The sequence below is a fragment of the Astatotilapia calliptera genome, chromosome 17 (assembly GCF_900246225.1).
Source record: "Astatotilapia calliptera chromosome 17, fAstCal1.2, whole genome shotgun sequence".
NCBI lineage: Eukaryota > Metazoa > Chordata > Actinopteri > Cichliformes > Cichlidae > Astatotilapia > Astatotilapia calliptera.
This window is the reverse complement of record NC_039318.1, coordinates 35,097,695-35,110,836: the sequence shown is the minus strand read 5'-3', so window position 1 is coordinate 35,110,836 and position 13,142 is coordinate 35,097,695. Positions and strand designations below refer to the sequence as shown.

Sequence of the window (13,142 nt, the reverse complement as noted above, 5' to 3'; positions counted from 1 at the left end):
TAACATACCAAAGTAAAGTGTTGCGCCTTTTTGCCTTTTATTCTGCATAGCAAGTTTTGGAAACATTCCTCGGGTTTTGTTGATGCACATTTTTCAGCAGCACATCCATGACACCAGTCTCCCATTTCACTATATCCCAAAGGTGCTCTATTTGATTGTGATCTTGTGACTGTGGAGGCCATTTGAATATAATTAACTCATTGTCATGTTTAAGGAGCGTTACACTGCTAGAAGCAGCCGTCAGAAGATGTGTCTTAAAGGCTTTAAGGTACTAATGCGTCCCAAGAAAATAATCATCATACCACCACCAGCAGCTTGAATCGTTAATAGCCCAGGATGGATTTATGCCCAATTCTGTCCCTACCACCTGAATGCTAGAGCAGAAATCAAGACTTCTCAGACCAGGCAGCAGTTTTTCAGTCATCTGTTGTCCAATTTCAGTGAGCCTGTGCAAACTGTAGCCTCAATTTCCTGTTCGTAGCTGACAGGAGTGGCAGGTGGTGTGGTCTTCTGCTGCTGTAGCCCATCTACTCCAAGTTTCAGTGTCATGTGTGTTCAGAGATGCTCTTCTGCATACCCTGGTTGCAATGAATTGTTATTTGAGTTACTATTGCCTTCCTATCTGAGTGAACCAAAGTGATCACTCCCCTCCGACCTGCGGCATTAATGACATTAAGATTACCACATCTTAATTACCACATTCAGAATAATCTTTCTTTCTTATTGATGTTTGGATTGAACCTCAATGCACTGGGTTTCTGCCATGTGACTGACTGATTAAATGTTTTTGCTAACAACCAGTTCAACAGTGTACCTAAAAAAAAATGTGCCCAGTCATTGTGTATTTAGATCACAGATGTAGTAGTGGTGTTACTCTTTGCATTTAAGTCTTAGAAGGTGAGAAAGTGTACAAGTGTACTTAACAAACGTGGGTGTTGGTAATACTGTAGTATCATTGGTTTCACTGACAGGATTTAACAGACTTCTGGCAATGAAAAGCAGTGCTTCATTGCCATTTAATCCAGAATTTTTTAAGCATAGCAAAATATGGCACAGTTTTTACTGGAATATTCTAGCTGTATTCTGTGAGCTACAAAAAAAACATGCCACACCCTCTGAATACATAAGTTGGTTTAAACACAGGCAGAAGCTCTTCTTTACAGAGCTTGTTTCACTGTTGTTGAAGTTACAGGCCAAAAGACTGTGGCCCGAGGGTGTGCCAGGTAGAGGGCTGAGCTGGTAACAGCGCTTACCGGCTCACATTAGTGTTATTTCCTGCATTGCCTAGAGTGATGACTTGAGCCTATTTTCAAATATCTGTGTCTTGCTGTTTTTGGATAGTTAGCATACTGTAAAATGGAGATAGACTGGCATTATAGAGCATTTTTCTTGTCCCACTGAGCATTCAGAGGCATCCAAGCATGGCTTCATAGACCAACATGACCCAGAAAACATGAATTTATTCTATTAACTATTACTGTTTTGTCTAGCTATCATGCAGTTTTCACCAGCTGCTCCCAAAATAACGTACGACACTTTTACTATTTAAATATAAGCTGAGACTGCAGTCTGTGCTTTTGGATCCAAACAGAACCGAGCTTAAAAATCCTAGGCACATAAAATGACACGCTCGCCCTCCTGAACAGCGAGGGCAGTGCATTCAGTGTGTCGTTATTCATTTGCAGTGGTGCATCTTACTGTGACAAGAAAGAAAAAATGACAGGCTGAATGAGATCAGTATAAAGGTCTTGTTATGCAAAGATAGATAATGAGTTTGAGACGAGATGCACTGTGGGTGCAATTTCCATCTGTAGCCATCATGTCCAGTCTTTCCTGGCCCTTTGTTTTTCTTTATCTTTTCCTCAGACATTTATTTTCCTCTCTCTGGTCCATTTCTAAATGGAGGACCCCGGAGATGTCGTAACAAGCAACAAAACAAACAGTGCATCACTGCTTTGTTAAGGCGAACGTAATCAGATAGACTGGGCATTTATTCTAAATGGAGACTACATTTGTAGAGGCTTTTTTTGTCCCTCTTGGAGAAAACACTGATTTAATTATACTTAACTATATTAGAAAAAATCCTTTTTTTTCTAAATGTGTTTGCTGTAGTTCATACTTTGTTACATTTTTCTTCCCAAACACTCAAAATGAACAATAACTGAGTGACTTAATGCCCTCACTGTAAGCTGCAATGAGTGCCTCTATTGTTACCTGGATTACAGCTCTCTGACAAGTTTTGGGAAGCTAGCCAAAGGGGATTAATGCAGATTCACTCCTGTAATGCTCTCAGCCGTCGTGCCATTAAGTCACAGTCTTCTCAGATGACCTGATAGTTACGTCATCTTCACCTGGAGCCACCTCTGATGTATGTAGTTTTTAAAAATATGCATTAACTTGACATTTTCTTATCAGCTTTGTGTCAACAAGCCTTGTAGTGTAGTTGTACACACACTTGTTAAACTGCCAGGTTTTTCTGATGTTAAAAAAATTAGATCACAATAAATCATTTCAAAAATTTTCTTACCTTTAATGTGACACTATAAGACAATAATAAGCTAGTTGTACACTATTTTTGGTAGAGCATGCTAGCAGGCCGTCGTTATTACTGTGTTTTTTGGAAAATACGGCACACTTAAAATCAATCCTTTGCTTTTTCTGAAAATCGACAGTGTTCCTTATAATCCTGTGTGCCTTATGTATGAATTCTGGTTGTGTTTACTGACCTCGAAACGATTTTATGTACACGGCGCTCGAGAATCTGTCAAATGTTTCGGTACGACTTTGCTAAGCTACGAAGCCGCACACACATAACTTTTGTGGATATTATACATGGTTATGCTGAGGATATGTCGGCCAGTTTCCACTGGAAATGCCTTTTGGTTAAACTGTCAGCAAGGAATTTGCATTTGCACTGTTAATTTTTTTAATATAACTTTAATGCACTTAAAAAAGCTGCTTGTTTAAGTGAAAATACATTGATTTTTTTTTTTGCACTAATAAAGTTGAGGAGTTGTAAAGTATTTTGTCTAGTGTCAATTATATCGTCAGTTATATCGTTATCGCAAATTTTCAAATGTATATCGTGATAAATATTTTTGGTCATATTGCCCTGCTCTACCTGAAAGTACTGGTTGGTATTGGTTCTGGTACTCTTTCAGTGGTGCTACAGGTCTGTTGGCAGCCTCCCTGACCAGTTTGTCTTGTCTTTTCATTAACTACAGTGGTCCCTCGTTTATCGCGGGAGTTACGTTCTAAAAATAACCTGCAATAGGTGAAATCCGTGAAGTAGCCAACTTTAGTTTTTACAATTATTATAGATGTTTTACGGCTTTAAAAGCTGTCACTACACACTTTATACACTTTTCTCAGACAGGCATGAACATTTTCACACTTTTCTTTCTTGTTTAAACACTTGGTCCAAAAAATACAGTAACTTCTACCTTCCTTTAGCATGTCCAGAAGTTCAACGTTTTGTGCGATGGTTAGCATCTTCCTCTGCCTTCCGGGTGCTACCGCAGCTGCCTACGTTTCGTCAACATTGTTGTGTTTGTTGGGGAGAAAACTTAGAAACATACAGTTCATACATTTCAGAGTCACACTGCTAGCGATCAAAGATTTATGTAAATATAACAAGCTGAACGCATTCTGTACTGGACAGGAGACACGGCACAGAGGAGATTGATTGACGATGGTCTACAGCCAATCAGGACGCAGAACACAAAAAAAGCATGCAAAATTGCACAAAAAAATCTGTGAAACAGCAAGGCCACGTTAAAGCGAGGGACCAGTGTACAACTGGACATGTCTCTGATTTTTGATGACTGTCTTCACTGTGTTCCATCCAATGCTGTGGAAATTGTTTTTGTATGAGATCTGATGCTTTGTAAGTTCTCTGTGCCTTTTGCTGTAGCATGCAATTGAGTGAATGTCAGGAAAATCCTGCTAGGAAAGCTGAACTTTTTGGGACTTCTCTTCACAACACAGAGCTGACAGTTATAATACTCTTACGGGAATACAGTTACTGCAGGTAGGACTGTCTGCCTCTGTCCTGCTTTCATCAGTGCTGTAATCCCAGAGAGGGAGCCTGCTAAATAGCTGGGATCTGATGTCACGCACGCACAATGACACCTCTGTGGACCTTTGCTACTGTAGCTTCACCGACATCCTTCTTTTCCTTTCCTTCTAAGCCTTTTGCTTTTTTTCTGTAGACTCTTGCTGTGACTAATGTGATATAGTACAGACTTCATGCAAAGTGCCACATCCTCACACATACACTGAGAGTTAATGAGCACCAGAGGACACCAACAGTACTGACACTTTTCTATTCTGAGAGTCTGTTTTTTCACTGTTATTCTAACCTTTCTGGGGTTTGACTGTGGCCTTTGAAGGAATCCATTTACTTCCTGCTAACTGTGAGGTTTTCCTTCACATGCCCATCATTATAATTTACCATTTATTTCTACGAGTATTGCAGTATTGATACTAATAGAACTGTTTTCTATTCCTATTTTCATCCAGGGTTTGCTATAAACAGTTTTCACCATTTTAATTCCCTGTCCAAATATTTCCCTTCAGCATTTCCACTTCCTCTTCAGGTCGACTGTTAGTGCAGTGATAAAAAGCGGAGGAGGAAATGATGTAACGGGGAAGTGTTTTTATTTGAAGGAAGGTAAACAGAGCAATTCCTTAATGAAATCTATGGGTGGGACTGTTTACCCAGAGCTCGCTCGCTCTCCCTCACTCCTGAACAGTGCGGGCACTGTACGGTGCACGGGCAGCATGCTGACACTGGTTTCCACATGCATAAAAAGACATGCTCAGTGAAAACTGTTTCTGTCTTCAGCTTAGCTGCACTTTCACCATTAAGCCAATAAAGTCAATGTTATTTATAAGCAATAAATCCACTTGGTTAGACATAGGAGATGATCATTGGTTGGGTAACACTGTCACATTAACAACAGTTAAAGCCCTTCTCCCAGCTCTGAAAGGTAACTTGCCCATACGTGACCTCCACAACCTATCCCAAGTCTTGAGCCACGTCTCACCTCTACTGTGGTCTCTTTCTCCCTCTCTGTCTGCCAGGATTCGTCCTCAGCTGCCCAAAGAGAAGATTGAGGGCTGTCACATCTGTACGTATGTGATGCCAGGAGAACCCCAAGTGGTCCTGGGCAAGGACAAGGCCTTCACCTATGATTATGTCTTCGATATGGACACCCAGCAGGAGACGATCTACACCCACTGCACCGAGAGGCTCATCGAGGGTTGCCTTGAGGGCTACAACGCCACAATCTTTGCATATGGACAGGTTAGTCAGCAGGCTTTTGCTGCACACGTATTGGTAGAAGGGCATGGAGCGTTGCCTTTTTTTACTCATGTTAACAGCACACCGGTATGGCATGAATATACACAAGCTCAGTCACATATTCACATTCAGTCAAAGTTTTTCTCAAGGGAGCGGCACTCCTTCCAGAAACAAAAGATTTATGGCATCATGTGATATGAAGCTGATTTCATTTTCACATCGGTAGGCAGGCAATAAAGGAGCCTCGGCAGCTCTGTGCTGCCAATATGTTCCAACATGTCCTCATCACCACAGCTTTGTATTGCCTCTAATAAATTAGAATAAGAGGGAATGATAGATATGGAAGTTTGTTATCCAATCAAAACAAAGTAGAAAGTGTCTGCTTCACATTATGCCAGAGCAGGAAAGTAAACCAAGAAGTCAAAACATATTTTATGGCTTTAAACATTATAGACTAACATGCATCCTGAAAGCAGTTGATTGGTGCCACTCTCATCTCTGAAGCTATGGCAGCCAGTTCCACAGTTGCTTTGCAAAAAGACTGGAAACAGAGGAAAGCAGCAAGGTCATTTGTCCACCTTGGTTTTGAAATGGACAGATATGCAAAATCCTTTTGTTTTATGTAGAGGTTATAGTTCTGCAAGTGTATAATTGTGAAAAAAGTGGATGATGTATGTATTGTACGGTAACATTAAGGCCTGTGCAATGCAAAACAGCTCAACTGTCTGAAGTGTTAGGCTCAATTTTTTCTTAGCCTGTTCTGACCAGTGGCGGTGATGATCCAAATATCGGTAACTTCCGATACCAACAGAATTAATTGCACAGTGATTTAGTGTTCATTAAAGTGCGTTCAGATAATTAGCCTCAATGTCATAGTAGTCACAAATCAAAAAAAGAACAACATTAATTTAATGCATCAGTGTGGAAACAAAGTAAAAATCACCGGTCACTCTGATCATTGTTAATCCTTGCTATCGACACAACACCATGTTTTGGCCTTTGTGAATATGAGTGAAGGCCTGGAACAGCCTCAGCATGACACCAATGCTTTACTCACAGGCAACGGAGGAAAGGAAGGTGCAGCCACACTGAGGACTATAGAGGCAAAAAATAACAGCTTAGTTTTATTCAGTGTGATTTAAAGGGTTTTTGTATTGAAATTCAATGTACAAAGAGACACTCTGTCATTGAACAACTGCTTTTTAAACTTCCCTCTTCTTACCCTTCCTCTGAGCTCCTCTTTGTGTTCATTATTCTGTCCTCACATTGTTCCCTCGCCCGTTATTTTTCTGACAAAGCGCCTTTCACGGGGCACGGCAGCGGCCCAACACACTCATTCACACGCATGCACACAAACACGGTAATCACACAGGTGCGGCCGTGCAGAATAAAACTGTCTTTCTCGATCATCTGTCGGCACAAACACGCACGCGCTCCTGTCGGGGCCTCTCTGGCGTTTCGGTGGGGAGGAGAGGGGTGACGTGTGAATTTGAACCCCAATGTCTCATTCCTCTTTGTGTCACCATGACTCCGGCCCATCCCCCTGTCTTTTCCTCCCTGTCCAGACGGGTTCGGGGAAGACGTACACCATGGGAACTGGCTTCGATGTCAACATCGGAGAGGACGAGCTGGGCATCATTCCTCGGGCCGTGAACCACCTGTTCAGAGGAATCGAGGAGCGCAGACAGGCCGCCACTGAGCAGGGCAGGCCTGTTCCTGAATTCAAGATCAATGCACAGTTCCTGGAGGTGCAGAAACACACACACTCACATCCACAAACAATGCAGAGCAACTCAGTTGGTAACATCGAACATCATCAGCAAGCTGATAAATAACACTGAAATAACTTAAAGTCAGTTTGTTAGACATAGCGAGAGCATGCAGACAGCAAGAGGTCAAAGGTCGGCATAGGGTGTATCAGTTCAGGTTGTTAAAGTGCGCAGATAACCCGACTGCCATTAAACTGTCATTAGCCTGTCTCCGAGGTCGCGCCCGGCTTTATTTTTAACTGCCAGCAAGTGGCTGCTAACAGCTGGTGAGGCAGCAGCTGAAGAGAAAAAATGGCGCTTCCGACAGTGACATAATAATTTACGCTCTGCACGACGTCGTCTAATCTGTCGGCTGTTTGTTAATTATTTATGACTTTCTTGTTTTTTAGCTTTACAACGAGGAGGTGCTCGATTTGTTCGACACGACTCGAGACCTCGAGGCCAGGAAGCAGAAATCCAACATCAAAATCCACGAGGACGCCAATGGAGGCATCTACACGGTGGGGGTCACCACCCGCACCGTCACCTCTGCAGCCGAGGTCAGTTTCGAAAACCTGGAAAAACGCTAAAAGCGGCTCAAATATACTACTGCTTTTTGGGGGGGATTTTGCGAGGGGGGTCACAATAAGTAGCTTTAATGGACCAAGATGATGAGCCTACGCAAACTGGAAGTTAATGATCTTTTTTGTAGAATATAGTTTTACATTTTGAGGGTGATGTCTTAAATTGTGATAAAAACCCACTCAGAAAGTGACTCATGTTCTGAAGATTTAGGCTAAACGACAGGACCAAAGCTTTCAAAATAACTCGGATGGCGGCAGCACAAATCCTGTTACAATGGTGGTAATCCTAATTTAATTCAGCGGTCCCCAACCTTTTTTGCGCCACGGACCAGTTTATGTCCAACAATATTTTCACAGACCGGCCTTTAAGTTGTCGCGGATAAATACAACAAAATAAAACCAGTACAGGTACCAAAAAAAAGATTTATTCATAACGCACGGGAAAAGACCCAGGGAAAGTGAGTTAATGATAAAAACTCTGAAGACTCACGGACCGGTACCGGTCTGTGGCCCGGGGGTTGGGGACCGCTGATTCAACTCATTTCGTTCATAACGCTGTAAAAATACACTTGTTACACTGTGCAAAAGTTTCTAGCCACCCTTCATTACTTGATAGTTCACCTACATTTAGTAGTTTTTTTTAATGGGATCTTTAGGAACAGCTCTTCAGGCCCTTCTATATGTGTATTTTTTTCCCCCTTTTCAGTTCAGTCCTTGAGCTGACCACTTTTAGAGGAATATTTTGGGGGTTTTTGTCAAGCCATTTAACACCAATCTACTAAGACTTTAAACATGAATCACAGCATGAAGGTCCTGAGTTCAATTCCACCATCAGGCTGGGGTCTTTCTGTGTGGAGTTTTCATGTTCTCCCCGTGTTTGCATGGGTGCAAACATGTTCCTCCAACAGTCCAGAGACATGCAGTTATGGGGGCATAGGTTAATTGGAAACACAAAACTGCCCATAGGTGTGAATGCGGGAGCGCATGTGAGTGCAAATGGTTGTCTGTCTCTGTGTGTTAGCCCTGCGACAGACTGGCGACCTGTCCAGGGTGTACCCCGCCTTCGCCCTAAGCCAGCTCGGATAGGCTCGAGTGACCCTGAAAAAGGATGAGCAGAAACAAATGGATGGATGGATGTATCTGTCAGATGGCTCGATAAACTCTAGAATCGTCTGGCAATTTTTTCATATTGTATCATACAGTGCTTAGTTACTAGCAGCCTATTTAGTTCTCACATGGAAAACACAGAGATAACAGTCTAACAGGCATAAAGTAGAATTTTTACAGCAACAAGGTGATTCCCAAAGAGCTATTAGCCAAAAACATGTGCAGCATGTCCTTTAAAAAATTTGAGGAACCTGGACAAGTGGAGGATAAAACATGAACATTATCTGAATGCTGTCATCCTGTTAAGAAATAGAAAAAAAGCCAATAAAGACCTGACACAGGACCTGAAGATGCATCTGGCCTGAGTCTGATCCCAAACACTGCCAATGCAGTAACAGTGAAACACTACCAGTCATCTCCAGAGCCTGGGCCTCAACATTATTGAAGCAGCGTGGGATCATGCTGATAAAGAACTGAACAAAAGGCAGAAACATCCATAGAAGTAGATTTTTTTTTCCCTCGCTAAATAGAAAAAGATGAGTGCTGCTCAAGAGTTTTGCACAGTAGTGTTTCCATTCAGTGAGTAGGATTTCTCTCCAGCAGAGACTCACATCTCCCAGTGAGGAAGTCATCATTAAGTTCTTGTAGTCTTTTTACCTTTCAGCTGCTAAAGTGTCTTAACTGAACTCTTCAACGATCACAGTGGTTAGGAACAGTCTCTATGTTTAGATTTCTGTGCAGCTCAGAAATGATATGAGAAAGCACACAATTTTTTGTCATCTGTTTCTTCCACCTCTCCTCTAACAGATGATTCAGTGTCTGAAGCTGGGCGCTCTGTCTCGCACCACCGCCAGCACCCAGATGAACGTCCAGAGTTCACGCTCCCATGCCATCTTCACCATCCACTTGTGCCAAGTGCGAGTCTGCTCCCCTGACAACAATGTAAGTATTGTTATGAAAGGCAACAGAGGACTGGTGTGTTTGCATCAGTCGCAGTTCTGTTTATTTACTTTCCTTTCCCTTTTCGTCCAGGATAACGCGACGGATAACCGTCTGGCTAACGACTCAGAGATCGATGAGTTTGAGACTCTGACGGCCAAGTTCCACTTTGTGGACCTGGCGGGTTCTGAGAGATTAAAGAGAACTGGAGCTACAGGAGACAGAGCGAAAGAGGGCATCTCCATCAACTGTGGGCTGGTGAGGAAGCTCTACGGAGAACTTTAAACAGTAAACACTGCGCTGCTGTCATTGGCCACTTAATTTAGTTTGAGCTGCATTTAATAGGACAGTGATGAAAAGCAAGTAAGAGACCAGCATTTACCAGTGCGTGGTGCAGGAGAGACCCCTGATGGACAGAATAGGCATTACACTGTTGATTTCTTCCACCATAACCTTATTTATAGTGAATACTGATGGCAAGGTAACTAAGGCTGAATGCTTGTTCTCCTCTTCCGTGTCCTTCCTTAGCTCGCCCTGGGAAATGTCATCAGTGCTCTTGGAGACAGGAGTAAGCGCTCCACTCACGTGCCTTACAGAGACTCCAAACTGACCCGGCTGTTACAGGACTCACTAGGTGGCAACAGGTTTGTGGGGAAGAATCTGCTGTGATATCTCTTCAAATAAATATTAGATATGCATTTAAATGTCCATACTAGCCGTAAGAAATCAACGGGCTTGATCGTTATTCTTGCATCCTCCAGTCAAACTGTGATGATCGCCTGCATCAGCCCGTCAGACAGGGACTTCATGGAAACCTTGAACACACTAAAATATGCCAACCGGGCCCGGAACATCAAGAACAAGGTGATGGTGAACCAGGATAGGGCCAGCCAGCAGATCAGCGCCCTGAGGACAGAGATAGCACGACTGCAGATGGAGCTGATGGAGTACAAGACTGTAAGAGCGTGGCACAGGCGGGAATGCATTCACAAATACAGTCCATGTAGAGGACATGAGCAGAGCAATATTTGGCCCTTTTGTCGATTGTTTAGGGAAAGCGTATGGTGGGTGAGGACGGCATGGAGGGCATGAACGACCTGGTCCATGAAAACTCCATGTTGCAGACGGAGAATAACAACCTGAGAGTGAGAGTGAAGGCCATGCAGGAGACCATTGATGCCCAGAGAGCCCGACTCACTCAGATCCTCAGTGACCAGGCAAACCAGGCTCTCGCCAAAGCAGGTAGGACATTTTCAAAAAAGCTCATACAACATATGTCTTACACAGCCTCATGACACAGCTGGTTTTGCTGATAGTGTATATGCTGTATCATATTTTTTATATAGTTCTAATCTTTGTAGAACTGGGATTTTAGTATTTAAAAAGTGGTTGGTTGGTTCACAGTGAGACGTCATCATAAGAACCAGTCCGTTTACTATGTATGGCCATATACACAGCAGGGCCTTGGGCTAAATGCTAATGTTAGCATGCTATAACGCTAGCATGTTGGCAGGTTTTTGTCCACCCTTGCAGTTTTACGTGAGTAAGCTAACACGTGCTAAGATAAGATGTCATCAGTTCTGAAGTGTTTCTTCATAAATCACTCACTGTCTATTCTGAGCTGAGCATCGTGCCTACTGCCATGTTGGTTTTCCACCCTAACCCTGTCCTAGCCTAACTGGATGATCTGATTGACAAACCCAGGACGTACAGTTGTAATATGTGAGTTTCAAAGTAACCAGTAGTCAGAGTAGAGCTGCTACCAGTTGAGGTGGTTCAGGCATCTGATTAGGACGTCTCCTGAGCGCTTGCTAGGTGAGGTGTTTTGGCCATATCCCACAGAGAAGAGACCCAGAAGGATTGGAAGAATCTCAGTGACAACCAGGAAGAGCTTGAGGAGGGGGCGGAGTGAAGGAGGGTGTCTCTGCTTAATCGGACCCAGACGATGATGCTTATTATGGATAATTAGGCTTATAGACTTCTTTTTTGGAACCCAAATCACTATCCCCTTACTGATATGTCGGTCTTTTATATACAGTTTATGTTTTAAACCAGTATGTCAGATAAAATAACCACTAAAGCATGTTTCTGAAATTATTTTAAGCTATTAGTTTTATAATTAACATAGTTTTATATCATTTAAAGTCCTAACTTCCTTTAATTGTAGGTGAAGGTAACGAAGAAATCGGCAACATGATTCAGAACTACATCAAAGAAATCGAGGAGCTCAGGTACGAAAGGAGACCAGATTTTAGCCTTAGCCAGATCACAGGAACGTGTCTGCAACAACAGTATAACTTCACATTAAAATGTGCTGCAAGTGTTTAGCAACAGTAACGTTTGTGTAATGTAACTCGTTCCTCAGAGCCAAACTTCTGGAGAGCGAGGCCGTGAGCGAGAACCTCAGGAAGAACCTGTCCCGGGCCTCCACTCGTTCCTCGCTGTACGGCGGCCCCGCCCTCCTCGCTCCAGGGAAGGAGGCCAGGGACGTCATCGAGATGGCCAAGAAAGACCTGGAGAAACTCAAGAAGAAGGAGAAAAAGAAGAAAAAGAGGTACATGTTCAAGTTGGCACACAGTTGTGAAGCTCTAGTCCGTTCCTGGAAGTGCGTAAGAATAACAGCCGCTTTGCCAGGAAGTAGAAATTGGAGAGCTGTTAATGTGCAGCCAGAGTGTCGCCTCTTGGCGTGTTGTAATTATCTGCTGATTCCCTACATTAGCAGTTTACACCCTGTTGTTTCTTTAATGGAATGTGTGCTGCATTCAGTCGCCACTTCTCCAACACGCTGGAGGCCATTGATCGCTTATCCCTTTGCTGCATGTGTCTTGTATATTTTTATTTCTATACATGCTTGGGATCTGCAAGTTACAAAGAACTGTTTATTTTCTTTAAATCAGGTTTTCTCACATGAAATCTGCCTTTCTTTACGTCTCCATAACCAAAATCCATCATTTGAGCTGCTGTTTTGGGGGTTTTTTGTCACTCACCTCTTGCTGATCTCTCTCGCCCTCTCTCTCTGTCTCTCTCTTATAAACATCCTTCGTTTTCCCCCAAATTCTGTGGCCTGTCTGCTCTCTTTACCTCCGCCGTCCTCACCCTCCCCACCTCCATCCTTCTTACCGAAGACTGAGGCAGTACGAAGAGAATCACCATCATGAGCTTGAGGACGCCAGGTTTGCCGCCTCCCATCAACAAATGGGGTTCAAATACTCAATCTGAAACTGGCAATGGAATTTGTGCCCTTCCCTTGAAGTGATTTTAGCTGATTGTCGACCCAAGTCTTCCTTCTTTTCCAAATTCCCGAGCGACTAACTTTTTCTGCACCTACAGGCGGTTCACGGTCCTGCAAAGGGAGCAGGGAATTTAACCAGCTCTTTCCTCGCCCTCTTTTTCCCTTTCACTGCACACTGCAGGGTGTTGATCAGATCACGTTTTGTGATACCAAAACCATTGAAAACA

General features: G+C 43.1%; 1 protein-coding gene across 4 annotated transcripts in view; it reads left to right on the top strand.

The window, feature by feature from the left end:
• The window catches only part of LOC113008798 (kinesin-like protein KIF21A), a 44,027-nt gene that overhangs the window by 16,919 nt on the left and 13,966 nt on the right, over positions 1 to 13,142 (top strand). For 3 of the 4 annotated variants that reach the window (XM_026146571.1, XM_026146570.1, XM_026146572.1), the window contains exons 2-12: positions 5,086 to 5,308; positions 6,871 to 7,053; positions 7,464 to 7,613; positions 9,552 to 9,686; positions 9,777 to 9,941; positions 10,212 to 10,327; positions 10,445 to 10,640; positions 10,736 to 10,925; positions 11,851 to 11,914; positions 12,049 to 12,237; positions 12,809 to 12,856. In XM_026146571.1, the coding sequence (XP_026002356.1) occupies positions 5,086 to 5,308; positions 6,871 to 7,053; positions 7,464 to 7,613; positions 9,552 to 9,686; positions 9,777 to 9,941; positions 10,212 to 10,327; positions 10,445 to 10,640; positions 10,736 to 10,925; positions 11,851 to 11,914; positions 12,049 to 12,237; positions 12,809 to 12,856 (1,659 nt within the window). The remainder of the gene's footprint in view (positions 1 to 5,085; positions 5,309 to 6,870; positions 7,054 to 7,463; positions 7,614 to 9,551; positions 9,687 to 9,776; positions 9,942 to 10,211; positions 10,328 to 10,444; positions 10,641 to 10,735; positions 10,926 to 11,850; positions 11,915 to 12,048; positions 12,238 to 12,808; positions 12,857 to 13,142) is intronic. The other variant, XM_026146573.1, reaches the window with a different exon arrangement.